Source organism: Osmerus eperlanus, chromosome 4, assembly GCF_963692335.1.
Source record: "Osmerus eperlanus chromosome 4, fOsmEpe2.1, whole genome shotgun sequence".
NCBI lineage: Eukaryota > Metazoa > Chordata > Actinopteri > Osmeriformes > Osmeridae > Osmerus > Osmerus eperlanus.
The window spans coordinates 17448098-17472994 of record NC_085021.1 but is presented as its reverse complement, the minus strand read 5'-3'; the positions used below and the strand labels follow the sequence as shown (position 1 = coordinate 17472994).

The 24897-nt window shown below is 48.6% G+C and overlaps 3 protein-coding genes across 4 annotated transcripts in view; all 3 read left to right on the top strand.

Moving 5' to 3' along the window:
- The window catches only part of xkr7b (XK, Kell blood group complex subunit-related family, member 7b), a 15191-nt gene extending 8840 nt beyond the window's left edge, over positions 1-6351 (top strand). The window contains 3 exon segments of the mRNA XM_062459760.1: positions 579-595; positions 598-777; positions 4295-6351. Coding sequence (XP_062315744.1) covers positions 579-595; positions 598-777; positions 4295-5283 — 1186 coding nt within the window. The 3' untranslated portion in view covers positions 5284-6351.
- A 2368-nt stretch (positions 6352-8719) lies between these two features.
- On the top strand, positions 8720-15446 carry ccm2l (CCM2 like scaffold protein). Of its 2 annotated transcripts, none has more exons than XM_062459759.1 (10): positions 8720-8879; positions 10214-10381; positions 10534-10617; positions 10713-10896; positions 10992-11635; positions 12451-12580; positions 12729-12792; positions 12952-13111; positions 13212-13350; positions 14728-15446. In XM_062459759.1, the coding sequence occupies exons 1-10, from the start codon at positions 8850-8852 to the stop codon at positions 15000-15002; spliced, it is 1878 nt and encodes a 625-aa protein (XP_062315743.1). In that variant the 5' UTR covers positions 8720-8849; the 3' UTR covers positions 15003-15446. The 2 variants fall into 2 exon arrangements, with proteins under 2 accessions (XP_062315743.1, XP_062315742.1); XM_062459758.1 differs by lacking the exon at positions 8720-8879 and adding an exon at positions 8894-9055.
- Positions 15447-16639: 1193 nt separating this feature from the next.
- The window catches only part of cables2b (Cdk5 and Abl enzyme substrate 2b), a 15645-nt gene continuing 7387 nt past the window's right edge, over positions 16640-24897 (top strand). Inside the window, exons 1-3 of the mRNA XM_062460529.1 lie at positions 16640-17209; positions 22275-22367; positions 23229-23306. Coding sequence (XP_062316513.1) covers positions 16674-17209; positions 22275-22367; positions 23229-23306 — 707 coding nt within the window. The 5' untranslated portion in view covers positions 16640-16673. The remainder of the gene's footprint in view (positions 17210-22274; positions 22368-23228; positions 23307-24897) is intronic.

Below are 24897 nucleotides of genomic sequence, written 5' to 3'. Positions count from 1 at the left end.
TGTGCATGTGTGTGTGTTGTTTGTTTGTGTGTGTGTTTGTGTATACATGTGTATGTGTATGCGTGTGTGTGGGTGGGTATAGAAACGGTAAGACAGCAAGTGGCAGGCAGGGTTAGAGAAAGATTGAGGACATAGAGAGAGAAGAGAGAGAGAGAGAGAGAGAGAGAGAGAGAGAGAGAGAGAGAGAGAGAATGAGAATGAGAAAGAGAGAAAGAGAGAGAGAAAGAGAGAGAGAGAGAGAGAGAGAGAGTGAGAGAGAGAGAGAGAGAGAGAGATGAGAGAGAGAGAGAGAGATGAGAGAGAGAGAGAGAGAGAGAGAGAGAGAGAGAGAGGATGGTGGTGGTGGAGGCTGGTAAGAGAAGGAGAACGTCAGTGCAAGCCAAGCAAATTATTTGCAGAGGTGGGGATTTTGCGTCTGACTAAAAGAATCCTCTCTTTGAGATCTGATGCTTGGCTGAGGTTTATGTGTGTGGGTCTGTGTATGCATGCTGGGATGTCTCTGCAGTTGGTGAGAGTGCTTGCCAACCAAATCAGTCTGTAGAAGTTTGTAACGCCCCCCCCCCCCTTCTTTTCCTCAGGTATGTCCATGCCCTCTACCTGGCGCCCAGAGCCGTTGGCATGGCGATGGCCAGAGACGTCACTTCCACTGGCGCCTGATGTTCGAGAGTGCTGACATCAACATGCTCCGCCTCCTGGAGGCCTTCCTGAAGAGCGCTCCTCAGCTGGTGCTGCAACTCAGCATCATGATCCACGGCAACCAGGTCCTCCCGCTCCAGGGTATTGTAGGGCTGCGTGTGTGTGTGTGTGTGTGTGTGTGTGTGTTAGCTCCTTACGTCCTGCTGGTGATCACTGCCCCAGTCTATTAGCCAAGGGTGGTGAGATCTTCGCTGTGGGACAAGACACATTGCCCCTCTCCATTCTAAGGTCATCATCTGAGACGAGCCATTGTGCTTGTTAAGGGCTAATTATTTGCCATGGGAACTACTTCACCTATAATACAGCATGATGTCATCTACTGTAGGTTCCAAAAGATCTGTACATTCCCCAAGAGAAGAGAGAAAATGCAAAGGAGAGAACATTAGAGAAAGCGCCCAGAGAGACAGAGTGAACCAGAGAGAGAGCATGAGAGAGAGACAGAGTGAACCAGAGAGAGCATGAAAGAGAGTCTGGGAGAGAGACAGAGAGAGATAGACGTTCGATCTGTGGGGAGCTATCAGCATTCTCCTGGGCTGTTTTACCCTCTCTACCTTATTCATGCCTGAGACACAGAGAGCATGTTTGCTTGTGATGAATAAAACAAAACGTTTTCAGCTCACAGTTCTGTTTTCTGTCGAGCAACGCTGTCATGTTACCGCTGAAGAGGGTCGGAGGTGGAGGGAGGCAGGGAAGGAAGGAAGGAAGGAAAGAGGGAGGGAGGGAGGGAGGGAGGGAGGAGGGAGGGAGGGAGGGAGGGAGGGAGGGAGGGAGGGAGGGAGGGAGGGAGGGAGGGAGGGAGGGAGGGAGGGAGGGGTGAGGATGTTAAGGAGGAGCATAGTAAGAGAAAGTGAAAGGGGCAGGGAAGAGGGAAAGAGAGGATGGCAGGAGTCACAGTCTTTATTACCATAAAGGAGGTCCCACAGTGGCAGACAGACCAGTTGTAAATCGTACCAAAGTACCTAACATATTATTTCCATTTGATGTTTTTTCTATCTAAATCTAAATAGCAAAGCCAGATTAACTTGCATACAAAAAGCCAGATTAACTTGCATACAAACACACCCACCCTGAGGAAGTGTCATTTAGATCCAGAGTGTCCAGAAGGTCAGTAGGATGATGGATGAACCAGTGGCCGCAGACAGGAGCCAGCAGGGGTGTTACTCTAGAAACATCTCCTCTACGGAGTCCTGGCCAACACTTTACATTCAAGTTACATTAAATACAGCGCCATGTAATTGCAGAAAAATATGGTAAAAATATATTAGGTACATGGAATTGCTATGCAACTAAATGTAATTAACTGTCAGTTTCCTATGTAACTGCAATGTTGTTACTGTAATAAAGGTATTGCTGTGTAGTTATTTGTCAATTGATGTAGTCACCCGGTCTTGGAGTTATATTGCTGTTCCACACCAGGCAGGATAACTGATGCAGTTCAAGAAGAGGAAAGTGGGTCTTGTAGAAGCATTTTATGATCCAAACAAGAACATGACCTCTACTACACCCTGCTTTTTTTGAAGAGGCAAAGAAGATTGCACATACTGTACTGGGCATTAGATGAGGATAAAACTGCCATCTCCTTCCGTTGGGCCAACAGGATGTTCAGCAACTCTGTAAATAATGACTTCTCTCTTCACTAGGTTTTCCCCCTTTTACATTTACATTTAGTCATTTAGCAGACACTCTTATCCAGAGCGACTTACAGTACGTACAGGGACATTCTCCCCGAGGCAAGTAGGGTGAAGTGCCTTGCCCAAGGACACAACGTCATTTGGCACAGCGGGAATCGAACTGGCAACCTTCTGATTACTAGCCCGCTTCCCTAACCGCTCAGCCACCTGACTCTCTTGCTCTCCCCTCTCTCCCCGTCTCCTTCTCTCCTTCTCTCCTTCGGAAAGATCTCTCTAATCTCTGACTGGTGTGCAGCTCCTTCTCTGACTCTGATGTTTGATTCAATTACAGATTGGCTGGGCTCTGCCTTCTGCCCGCATCTGGTGAGGGAGGGATGGAGGGGGGAGGGAAAGGAGGAGTGGTAGAGATGAGGATGGAGAAGGGGAAAGTTGTTGACTAATGCTTTTAGTCTGGCCCTCTAATTAACACGTCTTTTCATCTGGGTGTCCTCCAAACAAGGCGGGAGACGGAGAGAGAGGAAGGAAAGGGAGGGGGAGGGGGAGGGGGAGGGGAGAGAGAGAGAGAGAGAGAGAGAGAGAGAGAGAGAGAGAGAGAGAGAGAGAGAGAGAGAGAGAGAGAGAGAGGGAGGAGAGAGGGAGAGAGAGAGAGAGAGAGAGAGAGAGAGAGAGAGAGAGAGAGAGAGAGAGAGAGAGAGAGAGAGAGAGAGAGAGAGAGAGATGAGGAGAGAGAGAGAGAGAGAGAGAGAGAGAGAGAGAGAGAGAGAAGAGACACTCCTCCAGAAACAGAGATGGAATCTCTTATTCATGAGGGTAATAGGAATGCTATGGAACAAACACACTAGCAAACACACTAGCACTCTGACCAAAATGAGTCATTTTCAGGGTTAAAAATAACACCTCAGAGAGTGAAAGGGACAGAAAATGTTTAGTTCGTCAGTTAACTTCAACAAAGAACATGGTTGATAACCTGCTTGGATCAGTTTCTATATCCAGTCTGGAAACAGAAGGTCCTTCTTCATGTCCTGGGTTATTTCACACCACATCACAGAAATATTACAATGATCAACTTGCAGCTTTATGACCAAAAGCGTCCGGAAAAAATCATTTAGCACATTAAATATTCATTTTAGAAATGTTTAATTATTCAGTTACATATCCAATTGGTAATTAATCATTCGGAAACTAATGAAAGATTAAATAGCAGAGATCTAAATTTATAACAGTGGTTTTAATGTCATTTTGATCATTAAAGATTACTGTGCACATAATCTACCATTTTAGAGAGCAAGCTTCAGATCACTTCAAATGAGTGTGTGTGTGCCTGTGTGTGTGTGTGCATGTGTGTGTGTGTGTGCGTGTGGTATTGTCCTGATATTGCAGTATAGCTTTAATTAAATGGAGGACTCTATTTAGGCTGATGAAGCTAATACTCCCTGATGAGATTATGTAATTTGTGTATGTGTGTGTGTATAGTGTGTGTGTGTATGGTGTGTGTTTGAGTTGGAGATCAAGAGCGATACTTGAAAGACTGGCACAGATACACACACAGTCTGTCAGGTCTGTCTGTTTTGGCCTCCCAAGATCTAGCCTAGATCCTTCCCTGCTACAGGAAAACTCTCTCTCGCTGACTCCCATGGCTCTCGCTCCCTGAATCTCATCCTTCTCGCTCCCTGACATGTATCCCTGTCTCACTCACTTTCATTCCCCTCTAATTGTCATGCCCCTTACTACTTCACTCTCATCCCTCTCTCTTCCTCACTCATCCCTCGCTCTCCAACTCTCATCCCTCCCTCATCCCTCTCTCTTTCTCACTATTCTTCCCCTCTCCCACACCCTCCCACACCCTCTGTTATCTCGAGTCGTGATCTTTGGGGTCCCAAGCGTAGTCGAAAACACATAAGCTTCTCTCGTTCTTCGTCTTCCATGCTCTCTCTCCTCATTCATCATCTGTCTCCCTCCCTCCCCAGGTCTGTCCGCATCAGCCTCTCTGGTCTCCCTAGCCTGGATGATTGCCTCCTACCAGAAGGTCCTGAGGGACTCGCGGGATGACAAGCTGCCCATGTCCTACAAGGCGGTCATTGTCCAGATGCTGTGGCACCTCTTCACCATCGGGGCGCGCACCATCGCCTTCGCCCTGTTTGCCTCCGTCTTCCAGCTCTACTTCGGCATCTTCATCGTGTCCCATTGGTTCCTGATGACCTTCTGGATCATCCAGGGAGAGACGGACTTCTGCATGTCCAAGTGGGAGGAGATCATCTACAACATGGTGGTGGGCATCATCTACATCTTCTGCTGGTTCAACGTGAAGGAGGGCCAGGCCAGGGTGAGGATGACGGTGTACTACTCCATCACGCTGGTGGAGAACGCCGCCCTGACCTCGGCATGGTACCTCTACCGAGGGCCGCACACCTCCGACTTCTACGCCCTGCTGCTGGTGTGCGTGGTGGTGAGCAGCTTTGCCCTGGGGACTTTCTTCATGCTGGTGTACTACTGCCTGCTCCACCCTGACGGGCCCGTGCTGGGGGCCCAGTGGAGGTGTGTGGAGGAGGGGGTGGAGTCCTGCATCACCCCCACCCCCACCTCCACACAGGCCCCTCCCCCCGACGTTATCACCAGCCCCCCCAGGACCCTTAGCAGGACTGCGGGAGGGGGGACCGGGGCCAGTGCGGGGGCGGATGTGGTGCCAGGGGACAGGGAAAGCTGTCTCCCTGTGTTCCAGGTGAGGCCAAGTGCCCCCCCTATTCCAGCACCTCGGATATCCAGGACTGAGGGGCCGGTGATCCGCATCGACCTGCCCAGGAAGAGGTACCCTGCCTGGGATGCTCACTTCATCGACAGACGTCTGAGGAAGACCATCCTGGTGCTGGAGACCACCTCCCCTGTCTCCCCCAGGATCGTGTACCGCAGCAGCCTGGCAGGCAGTAAGGAGGTTATGGAGTATGAGACCACCGTGTAGTACTGCCCCCCAATCCCCAGGACGCTTCACTGTCCCTCGCAGCCACGGAGAACCACGGAGGACAGAAGAAGAGTGCAGAGCATATGGGTGTGTCTATCTAGAGAGACTTATAGAGCCTGAGTGCATGTGTAGATGGGTCTATGTGCACGGCATTGGTTTGCTTGCAACAAATATCAGGTGCTCTGGAGGAGCCAATGGTCAGGTGGTCTGGGCTTCTGGGGTTGTGACCTCAATGTGACATCAGCAGGCAGTGATGTACTCTAGCTTGTACTCTGTCTCTGAGGGAAGAGGGGGTGGACAAAACTGTCTCAGCGCCTATGAACAAAAACAACTTTGAAGAGACACCCTGAACCATGTTGTCATCGTAATGATGGTAATAATGTTGCTGATATGGTTAGAAGATGGTGTTTTTGAGGAAATTTACTGACACATAAAAATAGCCATGATGTCTCTGAAGTAGCAGTGAACACAGAGAAGAAGATAATGAAGACGGTGGTTAGGGGGAGGAGCACGAGGACAATGACGATGACGGTGCTAACGATGAAGATAATGTATAGTTAATACTGTCTGGATCTATCATCCGTTCAGTCCCACCGAGATCAAAAAAGGTGTTGTCACGGTAACACGGACACAGTTCCGAAGTAGTGTTGATATGCTTGCTGCTGTAATCAGTGGGGTTTAGAAGAACTTCATCACCCATCATGCACTTCTTCAAACTAGTATTTCAGTTTATTTATTTACTTTTTATATTTGAGTTTTTATATTGTTTAATCGCTCAGTGGCCATGTTTTGATATGATTCTTATTAAGATGTAATTATTGTTATAATATATATATATATATATATACATTTTTTTCATGATGTGTATACTAGAGTGATGCTGTAGATACTGGTGGGTGTGTGTTGTTGGTTTGTGCGTACATACGTATGGTCCATGGGTCTCTTGGTTAGGCTGCTTCTCTTATCTATAAAGGTAATAGTGCAGTAACAAGAATCAGTCAAATATTATACAAAGAAAAAAACTCAAGCTGTGATGATGAAAATGTAGTTGGAAAAATAAATGCTCTAGTGAACTGTCTGAGATGACAGCCTGAAAACTACTGGATTCCTAGAGAGTTTTCTTCATTAATGGTTGTCTTTGTTTTGCGGTGCCTGGTGGTTGGGTTCATCTTTTCATTTGGGTTTCACTCTTTTCAGGCATAATGTTTCAGTCTCTCTTTCTCTCTCTCAGTCTCTCTCTGTCTCTCTCTCTCCCTTATTCTCTCTCTCTCTCCAGTCCAGAGTTGTAATGTCATGTTTCTCGAATGTCAGGAATAAGCTCAATAACAAAAAGGCTTTGGAATGAGAAGAAGATGAAGTTGTGGGCCTTTCCCTCCTGCTCACCACACACACACACACACACACACACACACACACACACACACACACACACAGCTCCCCATGGGACCCTGTCTGTGGTTTCATGTTGAGGTTCTGTGAGGACTAACTCTTTGATATTTCAGACTGTTTGTAAGCGAGAGGGAGAGAAAGAGAGGGTGGGGGGAAGAGAAGGGAGAAGAGAAGCCACGAGAGATTGAGAAATAGCGGCACAGAGAAAGAAAGAAAGAAAGAAAGAAAAGTTTGAGACAGATCCAGATAGGCAGACAGAGAAGCAGCAAAGGGAAAAGTTGAGAGTTGACTTTTACACAAACGACATTTAGGTTTAATTTCCTGTGACTTTCTTCTGCTGTCGCAAAAAAAAAGGGCACACTGTGCATGTGTGCATGCGAGCATTTGTGTGTGTTGCACGTGCACGTGTGTGCCGCCTTGATGACCTGCTAAAAGAACAGCACCCTGAGGTTCTAGACTAATAAACACACACACAAACAGACACATCCACTCAGTGAGACCCAAAACAGAAAAACATATTGTGCAGAAACAGTTGTGCACAGCACAGCGGCTGTGTTGATCACACGGCACCACTGCACGAGCACCGAGCACCCTCTCATCCACTCTGACGCTTTTTACCTGCAGACACTGTTCATTAACCCCCTCTGTCATTCTCTCTCCGTCCTTCTCTCTCTTTCTCTATTTATTTTCTTTCTCTGTCTCTCTCTGTCTCTCTCTGTCTCTCTCTCTCTCTCTCTCTCTCTCTCTCTCTCTCTGTCTCTCTCTCTCTCTCTCTCCCCCTTCTTTCTGTCTCTGTCCATCTCTCTCTTTCTCCTCCCTCTGTTTGCCTGTTCCATCGGCATTGTGTCAGCGTGATGTTGTCAGGCTGCAGACACCTCCACAGTAGGCGACACACACTAGCCCTCTCCTGAACGGAGGAAGGAGAGAAATGAGGGGAAGAAAGGAAAGCCACTCCAAGATAAATGTCCCATCTCTCTGCAGTTGCCTAGGTAACTGGATGATCGTTAAGCCAGCCCTCAGGGCCTGCGGTGGAGTGGTTACCGTGGCATTGGTTACCGTGGAGGTGCTGACCTATCATTAGTGCCACTTGTGTGACACCTGTCTCCACTGCAGAGTGTTACACCTAAACACACACACATTTGTGTAGTAGTTTAGTGCAGACATGCACATACACACACACATATATACTAACTATCTCAGTCAACACTTATCTGAACACATATGAATGCACACTCAGAACTCACCGTGCATGAGTGATGCCCATTGTGATGCCCATTACAGTAATTAATGTGCAGGCCTATACCGAAAACTGCTTTCCTCTGCTAATCCCACACTGCCACCCTGTGGTCAAATAGAGGAATTTCATTCACAGAGCTGGGAGAGAGGGAAGTCCTACGGAAGCTGGGAGAGGAGAAACCACAATCCTCTGGAGCCCACTCCTTGCCCCGATGCCTACTGCAACCTGGTCATACTGGCTGTGGAGAACAGGGTGAGGAACGGAGCAGGTCGGGGTGGACTGTGGACGGGAGGCCTCGGGTGGCCTGGAGCGCAGGACTGAAGTGCTACTACTGTAAAGTTACCTGCACATGACACAAACGTTTCTTCATATTGCTGTAAAAAGATTCAAACCACCAGCCTTGGTTTTGGAAGCACCATGCTCTGCCAAAACTGCATAAGAATTTGATGAGTCTTATTCATTGACTTATTTTGTACAAACTTTAGTCTGACCCTTGTGTGTGTATGTGTGTGCGTGTGTTTGTGCGTGTGTGTGTGTGTGTGTGCATGTCTCTCTCTGTGTGTGTGCGTGTGTGTGTGTGTGTGTGTGTGTGTCTGTCTGTGTGTGTGTGTGTGGTTTCTGTATTATCAGTCCTGAGAGAATGGACAAGGGGAGAGTTGTTATCAGGCTCTGGTGGAGTTTCCTCTTAAACAGGAAGTGGACTTCCTCTGCTTCCTGTCTCTCCTGTGTGGCTCCAGGAGGGGAGGGAGGGTGGAACCCATGACAATGACCAATCATCCGTCAAACAGTGAGAGAGTGGACAGAGAGAGAGAGAGAGAGAGACAGGGGGTTAGAGAGAAAGAGACAAAGAGATATATAGAAGAAGAGAGACTAATGCGAGTGCTCCAATCTGAGGGCCACAGCCACCACAGTCCACTCACACATACAGTCTGCTGGGGGGATGGATTATGAGCCAAAGAAAACAAAGAAGGTAGTCTCGTTTTGGTCTAGTTATGGTCGTAATTTGTTTGTGCCGTGTGCGCGTTTGTGTGTGTGTGCACATGAACGTTTGTGTGTGAGTCAAGTTGGTGATGTGAACATTATGTTACATAGAACGGTTGTTTTAAGATGCTTGGTATTCACAAGTCTTTTAATAGCAGTGTACAGGTAAGTTTGTGGCCTTGGGCTTCTCAACGGAGGATTTTCAAAGGCTACTGAGGGGGTTCAGGATTTGAATGCTAATATTAGTTGACTGTTACCTACTGCATGCTGTGAGATTGATCAAATACCCTTTCATCCCAGATTCTTCTTTTATTAGTATCATCAATACACTGAGAATGATGAGAATGGATGTGTACAGATTCCTTTTTTGAAATATTAATTGACTTGATTGAAATGAGTATTATAACTGGTAATAGAACTACTCTACAGAATGTGATAGATTTAGTTATTGACCGTCTCAGACTTGACTGCAATGTACACACTGCCTTTTTTTTCCCTCTCAGTCTCTCTCTCTTTTTCTCTTTGTGTCTGCTTATGTGTGTGTGTGTGTGTGTGTGTGTGTGTGTGTGTGTGTGTGTGTGTGTGTGTGTGTGCGTGCGTGTGTGCGTGTGTGTGTGTGTGTGTGTGTGTGTGTGTGTGTGTGTGTGAAAGGGTGTGTACGTGTGTGTGTGTAAGGGTGTGTATGTGTGTGTGTGTAAGGGTGTGTATGTGTGTGTGTGTAAGGGTGTGTATGTGTGTGTGTGTGTTGCCTCGTCCATCTTTCTCTGTGTGAGCTGTCACTCCACCAGCAATCCTCGTCAGTCAAAGCTGAGAGCTGCCGTCAGTCCTCTGTGAGCTGGAGAGGATGGATGGGTGTGTGTGTATGTGTGCCCATGTCTAAGTGTGTGTGTGTTCCCATGTCTAAGTGTGTGTGTGTGTGCGGGGGGGTGTTGATAGCTCCTGTCAGTCTTCTGTAAGCCAGGAGAATATGGATGGTGGTCGTTTAGTCTCACTCTGCGGCACTCTCCCCGTGTGACAGTGTGTCATTAGGAAGGGTAGGAGACACCGGGACAGTGTTTGGGGCATTCAAACTGATACACATTTGATTCAGTGCAGTTACTAGGATGATCCCTAGCTCCTGGCCAGAGAGACAGACCTCTTTCTTTAATAACAGTTAATGAAGTGAACGTCGGTTGGTGTCTCTGAACTTGTTTTTGCTATTGTTTAGCAATCTTGTCTCCTGTTTCTTGTCTCCTGGATCCTCTCTCCTGGCTCCTATGTTTTGAATCCTATTTCCTGTATCCTATTTCCGGTATCCTGTACCCTGTCTCCTGTCGGATCCAGAGCTTTGCCTCTCCCATCAAGCGCCTGGTCTTTTCCAAGTCAGGCCGACGCCAGGTGGACAGGGGGAGTGTTTACCGCCGCCCACTGCACACCGTGCCCCTCTACCCACCCGACTTCCTCATCCACCCCGAGAGGCTCATCTTCGACTACGTGGAGAAGGAAGTCAAGGTCAGGAGGTCACCCGACACCACTCTACTTAATGTATCATCCACGGAAATGCAATACTCCACACAGAACTTGAGAACTGTCACAGTAGGGTGTAGATGGACGACGAAGAAGGAACACAGTCCCTGAGTTCTGCGACTTTGCTCCCTCTGTAGTTCCTGGGTCACCTGACCTGGGTGTCGTGCTCCCTCAACCCCTCCAGCAGAGACGAGCTGCTGCAACTTCTTGACACAGCCAGGGTGAGTTCAATTACCTCAGTGTTTTGGATTGCGCGTGTGTGTGTTTTGATGTGTCTAACCTCTAGCCTTCCTCCCCTGGTCTCTGCCGTGTGCAGCAGTTGAAGGTGCTCCCTCTGAAGACCAGTGTGGAACAGGACTGCATCCTCAGTCTGTCTGCCCGCTGTCTTCTTCTCACCTGGAGGGACAACGAGAAGCTGCTGCTGCGCATTCCCACCCACGAGATCGCCGCTGCCTCCTACCTGCGGGACGATGCACTGCACCTTCTGGTGTTGAAGACAGGCAGGCTGAGGGGTCTCAGTTGGACAGTGGTACTGTAGCTCACAAGGTCTGAGTGCGACTCGTTTTTCAAACACGTGTCTGCATGTGTGTCCCAGGTCTGAATGTGGACACGGTGCTTGCGGAGGGAAGTCTGGAGAAAAAGAAGCCCGGCGGCATCGAGGGACGGCGCCAGACCATGAGCAACAGCGACCCGCGCCCAGCAGGGGGCACCATGGAGCGCAGGCACACCATCTGCGGCGTCGACTGGCGGCCGTCATCTCGCCACGAGCCCAAACCGACCCCTGCTGTGGTCCAGGGGGGCGGGGGAGGGGCTGGGGGGGGAGGTGGTGGTGGGGGAGGAGGGAGCCTGGAGAGGAAGAGGGTGGGAGGGAGCTGGGAGAGGCGCCAGACCAGGAAAGCAGGAGGAGGAAGCTGGGAGAAGAGGCCGGTGAGCGGGAGCTGGGACCGGAGGCCTGTGGTCGGGGGGAGCTGGGAGAAGAGGCACGGGGGTCCGGGCAGCGGGGTGGGGGGTAGCTGGGAGAGGAGGAATGGTCCTGGGGCAGGTGGAGGGAAGCCCGGGGGCAGCTGGGATAAGAGACACCCCCCAGGTGGCAGCTGGGAGCGCCGGCAGGCCTGCACAGGGAGCTGGGAGAGAGGGAAGTCCTACGGAAGCTGGGAGAGGAGAAACCACAATCCTCTGGAGCCCACTCCTTGCCCCGATGCCTACTGCAACCTGGTCATACTGGCTGTGGAGAACAGGGTGAGGAACGGAGCAGGTCGGGGTGGACTGTGGACGGGAGGCCTCGGGTGGCCTGGAGGGCAGGACTGAAGGTGGGAGGGTTCAGGGGTGAGGTCTGGGATAAGAACTGCTCGAGACTGGAGCGCTTTTCGGGCGTAACTGCGCTTATGGAATCAATACAGATAGCCAAACTGCATGCTGTTTAAAAATAAAAAAATGTACACGGACAAGTATTACATTTGATGTAGACCCAGTCTAAATTGACCTATTTTGTTAGAATGTAAAAAAGCGACACTGGAAAGTAGGACGACAGGGACACTCTTTCATCCTGACATTTAATAGTTAATATCCACACACACACACACTTACACACACTGTGAATAAATCCAATGACACAGTACACACACTACTGTGAGCTCTCACTGTGACGTAAGACAGCTTATGCAACGCAAACGTGCCCCAGTAAAGAGAGGCGTGTGACTGTGTGTGTGTGTGTGTCTGTTGGAGAAAGATTATTTCTATCTATTGTTACCCTGATCCCTGTAGTAATAGTTATAGGACTTTGACTGCCAAGGTGCTTGCCATGGAAATACCATAAGAGTGAATGTGTTTCCATTCTCTTGGGGGGCAGGACTCACCATCCTCAGCCGGATGAGCTAAGCTGTATTTTGCTGGTTAATTTAATCAAAGCCACTAAAGTCATTAAGGGTCAGCCCACACACATGCATACATGCACACACGTACAGACGAGTTGTGTACATGTGCACACACACACAGACGCAGCTGTGGGTCCTTGTGGATCTCTGAGCCGCGCTGCGTTCCTATGATCTGCCCAGGATGCTGCTGAGGAGTACTGCGCTCTGGTGTGTCAGATGTTTCAGATCATCTACGGTCACCAGACCATCGAGTGTGTGGACCGGGCAGGTTTCCACTACACCATGCCAGATCGCTACTGGCTGCAGAGAAGTGAGTGACAGCTGCATGAGCCAATCCCCTTGATAGGTTGAGCACAGTCAATTCTCTCTGGTCATTCTCTCTCTCTTTCTTGCTCATTCTCTCGTTTCCTTCTGCTCTCTTCCTCATTTCCTCTCCCTCTTTCTCCCTTTCCCTGCAGGTGACAGCTGCCTGACAGATATGTCCTACAGCTATGATACAGATTTCAGCTGCTGCAGTTCCTAGTAAGCTATGTGTGCAATGTGTGCATGCGGTTGCGTCTTTTTCTGTGTCTGTGTCAGTGCACTCATACATAATGCGTGTGTATGTGTGTGTGTGCATGTGTATGTGTGTGTGTGTGTATGCATGTGCCTCTTCTGCCCCCCCCCCCCCCCCCCCCCCAGTGATAGCTCGCAGGATGCCTTTGATCTGTACTACAGCGAGAACTACAGCGAGAACTCGTCCCTGTCTCTCCAGGACTCCCAGCGCAGCCTGGCCTCGCTGCACAGCGACGGGGAGAGCAGCAACCCTGGCCTGCTGCTGATGCAGGAGTACATGATCACAGTAAGACCACCTCTAGGACTGTCTCTTTGACCTCTGACCTCTGTGTACCTGTAGGAATGTCTTTTTGACCTCCGGCCTCTGACCTCTGACCCCTGTGTAGCTGCGTAGTAAGCTGAGCCCTCAGGAGCTGCAGCAGTTTGCGGTGCTGCTGAGGGAGTACCGTCTGGGCTCGGCCGTCCAAGAGTTCTGCTCTGACCTTCTCCTGCTGTACGGAGACACAAGGAAGTTCCTGCTGATTGGTGAGATTTCCGCCAATCACATCAAATATTATTGAGTTCCATCAGTGAGGCAGCCAATCAAACCACCTCTCTACAGAAAGTGGTTAATTACTTTGGCAGCCAATTATATGAAGACAATCAAATCATGGGGAGGTAAACTAATCAAATCAATTTAGAAACACTTTGACATGCATCATATTAAAGTGTATGTATGTGTGTGTTGGGGGGGCTGTGTTTGTATGTGTGCATGTTCATGTGAACCTGCTGATTCAGGCTTATTCGGAGTCAGATGAGGAAACTGTCTGCAGTCAATTAAAATGATTACAGGACTGCCTCAGCTGCCAGTCTATTGGTCTCCCTGCAAATGAATATTCATTAGCACCTGTCTAAAACAAAGACATAAGGGACAGGTGTATGTGTGTGTGTTTCTCTGTGTGTGTGCAAGCACATTACTGACACTTTTTACATTACGCAACTGTCCTCAACTGTCCTGCTGGCCAAGATTATCGCTAGTAGTCTCCATATCTCTAAGTAGCAGTGCTGGGAGGGGATACAGGGTTCTCTAGGGGAACATATCTTGCAGACCCAGACCAGTAACTATGTGTTTACATTTCATAGTGGCCTATTATAGTCCCAGACCCTCTGATTTACTGGGAGCAGAAGTGATATCTACAGACAGAAAAAGCTTAGTCTCTCATTTCAGACGTTCTGATGGCATTCCAAACCCAAACTCAAACCCAAATCCTCATCTTTGTTTGTGCTATTGTGAGAGAACATCAAAGCTAAAATGACAGTGAGATTTTGTGCTGGCTTTAATGTTTGAGTGTGTGTGTGTGTGTGTGTGTGTGTGTGTGTGTGTGTGTGTGTGTGTGTGTGTGTGTGCGTTTGTGCATGTGCACGTGATTGTTTGCAGCTAATCCTTGCAGTTGAATGTTGTTGCCTCTGTGACTGGAATGCAGATTATGAATAACTGTGCTGTCGGCTGAAAGCAACAAAACCTAATTTCACACTGTCTGTCTGCACAAAGCCAAACCATTATAGCCAGACACACATATAGGAACACTCGAACAGAATATACTGTTTCATGTATTACTGTATCTAGCATCTTGTTTATGAATCCCAAAGACAGATATGTTGTTCTTACTGCATGTGTTAAATAAGGAGTTAAAAAACATACTGCTGAAAGCAACAGGAACTATTAGTCATGGCCATATTGGATGCACTTGAACTAGGATATCAGACACATACTGTAGCTATGGTGTTGTTGAGACTGCCACCATTGTGTTTCCATTATCTTTCCTCCCTCTCACTCTTCCCTCCCTCTCATCCCTTCCCTCTCCCTGGCCTCCCTCCCTCTCCCCCCCACTCTCGCACCAACCCACGCCCCACCCTGCCCAGGTATGCGCCCTTTCATCCCAGACAAGGATGTTGGTGTGTTTGAGGGCTTCCTGGAAGGCATCGGGATTCGCGAGGGGGGGATCCTGACTGACAGCTTTGGCCGGATCAAACGGAGCATGAGCAGTACGTCCGCCACGGCAATGCGTGACATCTGGTCCCTCCCCTCTGGCACCCAGGACTTTAACCGTCGTATCACCGACATCACGCACGACATCGAGGCACTGGGGTTTGAGGAGGGACATGGGGACATAGAGGAAGAGGACTATTACCTGTGAGGGGGGAGGACTTGGGCTGGAGGTCTCGGGGGAGGGGCCAGGGTAGAGGGGGAGGTTAAGGACTGAGACTGAGGCTGGGCTTAAAGCAGGGGTCTCACAAAGGAATGAAAGCAGGAGTGACTCAAGGACAATAGGTATTTTTTATGTCCCACAATTCCAGAATGTACTGTATTTTGGGGGATTTGAAAAGAAGTACTGTTATATCAACGAACATGGCGACACAGCAACTTTTTTGTATTATGTGAAAAGAGGAAGAAAATAATTCAAAGTAGTTTTTGTTTCTGTTGTGAAATGTTTTTACACAAATGTTGCCATAGCCTGCTGAATAACAACCAGTCTCAGTCACAGAAACAATTAGTTTAATTATCTGTAAGTGTGAACAAGTTGTCGGCTAAATACTGTAAGCATCTCTTTTACCCATGTATTACACAGCATGTGTGCGTACTCTATGTGTGTTTGTTTGTCCCTGGATGGCCTGGTTAAATCTCTGCCTTATTTGCCTGTCGAGCTGATCAAGTCCCCCTCTGTAGCTGCTGAGGATGAACAGCCAATCTGCATGCCTTTGCATCAAATTTGTTTACATGTCATTTGCATTCTAGTTTGAGCACAGCGCTATGCATTAATGAATAGAGAAAGATTTACAGAGAGAGAGAGAGACAGTGAGAGAGGAGGAGGAGTTGTGCATCTGTCTGCATGTGTCTGCATGTGTGTGTGTGTGTGTGTGTGTGTGTGTGTGTGTGTGTGTGTGTGTGTGTGTGTGTGTGTGTGTGTGTGTGTGTGTGTGTGTGTGTGTGTGTGTGTGTGTGTGTGTGTGTGAGAGAGAGAGAGAGAGAGATAGAGAGAGAGAGCGAGAGCGAGAGACAAGTGAGAGGAAGAAATAGATTATCAGAGAAAGCAGACGCAAAATATAAACCAAACAACATAAAACATAAATAAGAGGTTGGTGGCAGCCGGAGAGTTCTAGTCAGAAATCACTGTTCCTCTCTGCTCACAGAGAGGAACAGTGATGTTCCCCAGTGCACAGCAGTAATGCAGGGCCAGCTGACCATCTGCTGTGAATAATTCCAGTCTGCAGGGAGAAAGGATGGAAAATAAGAAAAACTATGGGATGAGAATGGATGCTGACACTCCCCTGTGGCACCCTGACCTTCCCACAGTGCCCTGCACCTCTCCCTTCCAGCCCTGCCGAGGCTCATGGGTAAACTCACCATCCCACCTGCCACATACACACACATCTGTATGATCTGCTATTATGAAATTAGGCAGAGCCGAGAGCACAAATTACTCATCAAAAGATTTACACTGGATATGCTTGTTTACTCTTCTGTCTCATTTACATACACTGAGATTATACCTCCTGACTGTCTGTCATGTCTAGCCAAAAAACACTTTTTGGTTTAGAGAGTACACATCCAACAAGATAAACTGCTCCTAAAATCATCAGACTTAGCCATAATCGTTAATATAGTAAGAAATGTTTTAACCAGAGGCGTTACAGAGTAATCCTCTGAGGACTTTCATAACATAAGCATGACAACGAATCGGCTTTTCTCCCAACTCCATCTGTTCGCTCTGCTCCAATCACACCGTTGGGGGCGTGAGCGAGACTAGAGTTCTTCGCGGCGGGTAGAATGCTTTCACAGTGCGCGGACTGTACTTCCTCAGTTGAGAATGGCGACTGCAGCCTGCAGTACGCACAGTGCGTTAGCCAGCAATACCAGCAAACAGCACCTGCTAAAACGGAGAGATTCCCGCCGGAGACAAGCCGCTCTTCTGTTCCTCAGTAACATTTCTCTTGATGGACGGCCCGTCCAGCAGAATACGGAAAATGGCACCCTTCAGGGACACAGACATAACGACTTTCTGGGGACCGATGTTGGTGCAAGAGTGTCCAGGTTATCTGTGGAGTCGAATACCTATGGTACCTTCGCCAACCTGTCAACGTCAGTGAGCTGCAGCTCTGTAAGCCCTGTCCCGAGACTCGGGGTTCTCAACGTCCCTCCCATCCTGGTCCTTCCCTCATCGGACTCAGAGCTCAACCATGTCGGGACCACTGAGGTATTTCTGGAGAGGGGAAGAGGGTCTTTCTCTTCGCAGGGAAATCTTCTTTCCCCGAGTCTCTTACCAACTCCTCTCGGACCTAGAAAGTCATCAACATTGCTGTCAGTCCAGAGTTGTAACTCGATGACTTCTGAGACCCGGCAAAGGTGAGTTTATCTTGACAGAACGATGAGTGAGTGAGCTTGGCGGTTGAGCAGTATTTATATGTAACCATGTGAACATTTGAAAAAATATATACATATTATAGTTGACTACTTTTCTATAGAAAACCACTAAACCGTTACTGTAGGTGTCACGACTAGCAGCGTTGTATCGCCGCGGGACGATCAAACTCAGTTGAATCACAGATAAGAAACATTTGCAACATAGAGAGCTAACGTTAGCTCTTGCTAGTCTCAGCCTATCTGTAGACTCAATAGAGCTGTTGTTTCATATCTTGATGAACTGAAAGTTACTGTAGGCTTCACTTCCTACTTAATAAATTGACCATTACCTTACTGACATTTAGCTACTCCATGTATCCACACAAAAGGTTCCTGTGTAGCCTAACCCCGTGTAGTACATTGGCACTTGACTGTACAAGGACACGGTAATTACTGTAATACAGCTTGTTGCAAATGACACGCCATAATGTAAATAGCAACGGTGTTTTTAAAGTATTATTTCATCTTTGACTGCTTATAGTGAGCACATAAATATTTGATTAATCAGTCGTGTTATAAAGTGCTGTCAACATTAACAACTCAGCAGTCATGAGTGATACACAGTGTCATACAGTACAGATGTGGTAAGCATTTTGACATTTGAGGGCGGATATGTGGAAATGTTTAGCCTGCCTACAGTAAAGTGTGTTGCTAGGGGTGTCTGTGAGGTACCATTTCCCTGTCAAGCATGAGTCTGGTCTGACTACTACTAGACAAAATGATAGTGTGTGTGTGTTTGTGTGTTTGCATAGACCTACCAACTGCGAGATTCACAGTATAGTCAGTTGAAGTTTACAACTCAATCATAGCCTATACCTCCCATCACATAAACGTGCTTAACTTGTGTATTTAATTTGTAAATCAAGTAAACACAGGCAGAAACTGTATTTTCAAGAGAGCAAGACGATAGCAAACGCAACCTCCATCAATATTGACTATGGTGTGGTATCTTATTTCTACGGAAAATTAATATGAAATTCATCATTCTTTCATTTCATCGTTGGAAATTACTCATTTGTTTGCTTAGTTCAGCTCCTGTTTAGTAACTCACCCAAATGCATTGTTAGAAGTGGGAGTGTGTTTGTGTGTGTTAGTAGTTATCGTGTACCAAGTCAGGTGGCACTAAACATGAACAGTTCACAATACCTTGTAGTGATATTGACTAATGAACTAGGCTGCATGGTCAGTGCTTATAGTTTTTACTTGATAATAATACAGTTGTTGGAATGCTAAATAGGTGCCACTGATCAAAGGGATTTAACAAGAAACAAGGCACAGTTTAGCTTTTGATTACTACTTGATTGCAACATGAAAGAAGAAGTAGAAACATTGTGAAGTATAAGGGCAGTTTAGAACAAGCCCTGACCTGGAATCTTAATGACATAATCTCTAAACGGTCTAAACATGGAGGGTGTGCGAAACAGTTCCATCTGAAAGTGGTTTAGAGCGTTGAACCTCTCCCCCTCCTTGCTCAGCCAGACCCACCAGGCTCTGTTCACCCCCTCCTTGCTCACTTCCTGTTCCCTTCGTCTAATAAAGGATGACCTGTCTGGCCCCGGCTATGGGGTGTGGATCCTCAGCCATGTTGACAAGCTGCTGTCCTCTGCTCTGGAGAGGAATGACCCTGACTTGAACACACACACACGCACAGTCTTCTTAGCCAGACTAACGAAGTCCTGTTCCAACAAATCAGCATAGACTCTGACTAAAATCACCACAGAATAACATATTATGTAATCCGTTCGCAAACCAGATAACTTATTCCGAGACAGATTACACAGTCCCCTCTCTCCAAATAACTGCCTGCCAAGCTGTCGGATGGCCTGCATGTCAACGTGTCATGCTGTCTGCCTAGCAGGCCACCTGGAGTGTGTAAAGCCTATCTCGACTACATAACAGATTTCCTCCTAAATGAAATGTTGTTGGGAGCTGATGAACCGGAACAGACATATGGGCCTGGAGCAAGTATGGAGCTGTGAAGAGGAGTCAATTCCATTGAAACGCTCACTTGGAACAGGAAAGAGGACGGACAAGCATGAAAAAAACTGCTATTACATTTACATTATGTCATTTAGCAGACGCTCTTATCCAGAGCGACTTACAGTAAGTACAGGGACATTCCCCCCGAGGCAAGTAGGGTGAAGTGCCTTGCCCAAGGACACAACGTCATTTGGCACAGCCGGGAATCGAACTGGCAACCTTCTGATTACTAGCCCAACTCCCTAACCGCTCAGCCACCTGACTCCCTATTATGTCTGATAATCCTCCAAAATAATCTAGAATGCTGCAATAGAAAATACAACACACTGGATTAGTGTGATTAGCGTGTGTGCGCGATTTTTAACTACACTAATATAATCAGTGGCGTTAAATAACTCAATGGCGTGACAGCGCTGGTAGATTTTGTCTGATTCAGCTCTGTGTCATGCAGGCCATCATTAGACCATCAACTACACTGTTGCATGGAAGCAGAGTGGATCTCCCTCCTTCTTCCTCACATCCCTTTAAGCTCTCTTTAAGCTGTGTGCGTGCATGTGCACATTAGGGCCACCCCCTTGTCAGGTCCATGGACTTTGGACATGTTGTCATAGTGCATCAATCAGCTAGCAGGGCCGACTGACAAAGCATCAGCTACTGCAAGGCAAAGCTAATGCTACAATCAGCCCTTAAGCGCCACTGGTGCAACACAGACATTGGCTAAAGGTGGGGGCGAGGCTAACAGGCGCTCAAAGTGAGGATTTGGTGTGCATTAAAGCAAAGCCTTTGTGACGTCAGGCTCGCTCGAACTCTGGCTGACTGCTGCTTGGCCCCAGAACCCTTAAACCAAGATCATCCACTGATCCCTTGCTCTGGCACTTAGGCACAACCAGGACACAGCCAGGCAGTCCTGATTAAAAACAACAGAGGGGTGGGAGGAGAGGGGAGGGGGGGCAGAGAAAGATGAGAAAGAAAAAGAAATTAAGTGAAAGGGAAGGTGAGGTGAGAAAGAAAAGAAGTGCAGGGGACAGGGGGTGAGAGAGGGAGAGGAAATTGTTTTGTTCCCAGGATTCTATATATAATCATTGTTTCTTTTTCCCCCTGGAAGGTCTAGACGTCCTTTGCTTCTTATCTGGAGCTCTTATATGGAGTGACGTGGAGCCTGCAGTTTATAAAGGAGAGGGAGGGAGGGAGGGACAGTTGGTGGGTGGGAGGTTATAATCTGATTGTTTTTTGTCGTCAGTTTGAATTCAACCCGCCTTTTATAAACAGATGCAGGATCTCAGAAATCTTGACATTTGAATCTGCCATTTGCCATTTCAACTAAGTGATAACATCAACACCAAAATAAAGCTCATGCGTGCTGTTCCTCGGAAAGTCAAACCTCTGCTCATTTGTGTGGAACACTAATTCCACAGTACAGCCAAGTGTTTCTTTTGGAGCATGAGAGCAGTTGCACACTACTCTAGAGAAGAGTTATGCTTTCATACAGTCAGCTTTTAGGGGCTTAGCGATGAACACAGTTATAACATAGTTCATGTAAATATTTAGTTTGCTCATTGTTCATCAATGTCCCACAGTCCCACAAGCAGCCTGGAGCCCTAACTGCAGATGAGAACTGCAGCATCGCTCTGATAGGGGGGGAGTTGGCAAGACTGTTTCGCTTCCATCCACCACCGCTGTTCCCATGAAAACGTGTCAGAGGATGACGATGGAGATTAAGATACGAAACACACCAGTCCTGATGTTTCTCTCCCACAGCCCAGAATGGAACATTCCAGAAGTGAGAAGTGGGACCCAGAGAATGCTTCCATCCTGGGTTCTATTGGAATGTGCCACATTCCTTCTTAAGGCCTGCATTGGAATGTACGGCGATAGACACTGTATGCTCACCGAGGGCTGTTTATAGACAAACACATCTCCTGTTTAGCGACATGGCACACAGAGACAGATGCGGTGCTTTGCCCTTTTAGGTTCAGTTGATGAGTCAGCATGGAGCCTCCAACATGAAGGTTTTGAGTTTGATTCCTGCAGAGACCACACATTCTTCTTGTCAGCTCTGGCCTGTTGTCCACCAACACTGTTGTCCCTCTTGCTCTTACAGCCTGTGGCCATGTGGTTTGGTTCTGTAATGGACGGTGTAGTAGAAGTTTGGTTTGGAGTTTGGTTCCGTTGTCCAGTTAGCCGGGCGAAGTGCTGCTTGTCTCACCATAATGACCACCTGTAGCAAAGATAGATGGTTGTTGGTAGCCGTGTCACTGATTAGGGGAGTGGAGATCCTGTTTGAGTCACACCCCCCCACACCCTGACCCTCTTCCCTAATCATTCCCACAGCAGAGATAACAGTGATTTAACTCCTCAGTCTTGTATGGGTCACCAGGAGAGAGAAAAAAACCCTCAGCAGATGGTGTTGTGTGTTGTGTAACAGTTTTCATTCCAAACAGAAGGTATTTTTTGCTGTGGTCCCCTGCCTGGGGCTTGTGGCTCAAATCTGTTTTTGCAGCGGGGGTGGAATGGAAGATAGTCTGTTTTGTTTGTGTGCGTGTGTGTGTTTGTGTGTGTGTGTGTGGGGGGGGGGGGTCTGGACTGATGTCTCTTACGTAACTTCAGTGATGATAATCACTTTGACATCGTCACCATAGGCCGTGTCTCTGCAGTCGCCTGCTTTGAGTGGCCCTCATATCCAGTATGGAGGGATGTTGAATCAGATCCAGCTAGCTGCTGCTGCATTTGTGGAGCAGCATCGGTATTTGCAGTTGCGATCAATGAAGTTAGTGATCCTGAATGGGCCTGTCCTGACCTGACATAACAACAGACCTCACACAGTGATGCTGCAATTTCATCTGCTAGAAACTTTAGACCTGTGGTTATGCGAGTGTCCTGCAGGTTACTGCTGCTACACAAGTAGCTTTACAATGTTCTGGTGTTCAAGGTTGTAACCTGTGTATATGTCACTCTCTCTGTCTATCCTCTCCTTCCCTGTCTCCCCCTTTTTTTCCTCCACCCTCCCTCCCTTCTTCCCTCCCTCTAGGACTCGTAACCTATCAGGTTCTCCCAGACCCAGGTCAGTCAAGAAGGTCCATTTCATCAAGAACATGAGGCAGTATGACACCCAGGGCAGCAGGTGAGACAGCACACACACACAGGTCTGCAGATATGCCTGGCCTGTGTCTGTGTCTATTGTTAACACTGTGAAGTGGTTCAGAGGGCTGTAATCATACACCCTGGCTCATACGTACAGACACACACTTGCACTCCCCCCGAATGTCCTACCCCTCAGTCAGACAGTAGATAGTGGGCAGATGGACAGCAGCTCTACAAAGCTACGGTAGCTAGGACTGTGGATAGCGTGTTGTGGGCCCATTATAAACTCCTTTCCAGTGCATAGCTGCTGCCTGTTCCTCCACCCCCACCCCCCGGTTCCCAGGGTTACGGTGATATTCACAGAGGGCTGGGGAGGGCTGGAGGCGGTTGGCCGGGTCAAGGGAGGGCCAGGGGCTAGGGCCAGTTTTCCACTGCTGAACTGTGGGAGCTGCGTTAGGGTCATGTCCCCTGGGGGAGGGAGGAGGTGGGGGAGGGAGGAGGTGGGGGGAGGGAGGAGGTGGGGGGAGGGAGGAGGTGGGGGGAGGGAGGAGGTGGGGGAGGGAGGAGGTGGGGGAGGGAGGAGGTGGGGGGAGGGAGGAGGTGGGGGGAGGGAGGAGGTGGGGGAGGGAGGAGGTGGGGGGAGGGAGGAGGTGGGGGAGGGAGGAGGTGGGGGAGGGAGGAGGTGGGGGGAGGGAGGAGGTGGGGGGAGGGAGGAGGCGGGGGAGGGAGGAGGTGGGGGGAGGGAGGAGGTGGGGGAGGGAGGAGGTGGGGGGAGGGAGGAGGTGGGGGGAGGGAGGAGGTGGGGGAGGGAGGAGGTGGGGGGAGGGAGGAGGTGGGGGAGGGAGGAGGTGGGGGAGGGAGGGAGGATGACAGTGTTTTTATTTGGTTGTTGTGTTTCTAGGATCGTGTTGATCTGTGCCAAGAGGTCCCTGTGTGCTGCCTTCTCTGTGCTTCCCTATGGAGAGAGCTTTCATATCAGGTAAGATGCTGCACTGACTCAACCACAACAGACCTGGAACCCAACCCTCTTGACTTAGAGACACATGCTCTCCTTCTGCTCCTCCTTTCCATCTCATTAGCAATGAACCTACTGGCCAGAGATGGGTGGAGAGGTATTTCTCAGGGAGAGACCAGTCAGAGGTCTTGCGTAGAGAGCTCTTTCTCAGGGAGAGAGAGACCAGTCAGAGGTCTTGCGTAGAGAGCTCTTTCTCAGGGAGAGAGAGACCAGTCAGAGGTCTTGCGTAGAGAGCTCTTTCTCAGGGAGAGAGACAGTGGTCCGTGGGTTTTCTCAGGGAAAACGGAAGGGGAGGACGAGGAAGGCAGAGAGCTGGAATTTTCCCACATGCCTCAGATCTCCTAAATTAGTGCTGTGGTGCAGAGAGGGGTCGCAAGCTTGACCTGCTTCTGGCTGGCATGCTCCCCTCCAGACAACACACACTCACACACACACTCACACACACACTCACACACACACTCACACACACACTCACACACACACTCACACACACACACTATCTACTGGAATAATAATATGATCAGTGACCTATGCTCTTTTGTAAAGCTCTCTCTTGGAAGTCGCTTTGGATAAAAGCGTCTGCTAAATGCATAAATGTAAATGTAATGTAAATAATAATAGCCGTTTTTTTTCTTTTTTTGGGGGGGGGGGGGGGTGAAACTGAGGTTGAGGCGTTATGCAAGTCGTATAGCTTCAGAGAAGAACAGGGGGTTTATTATAGCAGAGACAGGATAGACCAGAGCAGAGCACAACGCCTGAATCAGAGGGGATGTCCATCAGAGTGGATGTCCATCAGAGGGGATGTCCATCAGAGTGGATGTCCATCAGAGGGGATGTCCATCAGAGTGGATGTCCATCAGAGGGGATGTCCATCAGAGGGGATGTCCATCAGAGGGGATGTCCATCAGAGTGGATGTCCATCAGAGGGGATGTCCATCAGAGTGGATGTCCATCAGAGGGGATGTCCATCAGAGGGGATGTCCATCAGAGGGGATGTCCATCAGAGTGGATGTCCATCAGCGCTGAGAGTGGAGAGAGTAGACTGATAGCCAGAAAATAAGTTATTCACTCCCCTCCTCTCCCTCTGCCTGACTGTATTTAAGGTCTGTTGAAGCTTCCTTCCCCAATGATTGTCACCAATTACAGACTGCTAAATGTTAGTAGACTGGGGAGGCTCTAAAACGCTCTGTCTAGCTTCTCTCCCATTCTCACACATTCACATGCACCTTCACACTCATTCTCTCCCTCTCCTCCCTCTCTCTCTCTCTCCTCCTTCTCTCTCTCTCTCTCTTTCTCTCTCATCTCTCTCTCTCTCTCTCTCTCTCTCTCTCTCTCTCTCGCTCTCTCTCTCTCTCCTCTCCCCTCCTCTCCTCTCTCTCATCTCTCTTCCTCTCTCTCTCTTCCTCTCTCTCTCCTCTCTCTCTCTCCTCTCTCTCTCTCTCTCTCTCTCTCTCTCCTCCCTCTCTCTCCTCTCCTCTCTCTCGTCTCTCTCCTCTCTCTCTCCTCTCGCTCCCTCTCTCCCCCTCCTCCCCTCTCCCTCTCTCTCTCTCTCTCT

Coding starts and splice junctions, on each gene's coding strand:
- ccm2l (XM_062459758.1), top strand. CDS start 9,017: ATGCTTGGTATTCACAAGTCTTTTAATAGCAGTGTACAG. Junction 9,056..10,213: donor CTTTTAATAGCAGTGTACAG/GTAAGTTTGTGG, acceptor TGTCGGATCCAG/AGCTTTGCCTCTCCCATCAA. Junction 10,618..10,712: donor AACTTCTTGACACAGCCAGG/GTGAGTTCAATT, acceptor TGCCGTGTGCAG/CAGTTGAAGGTGCTCCCTCT.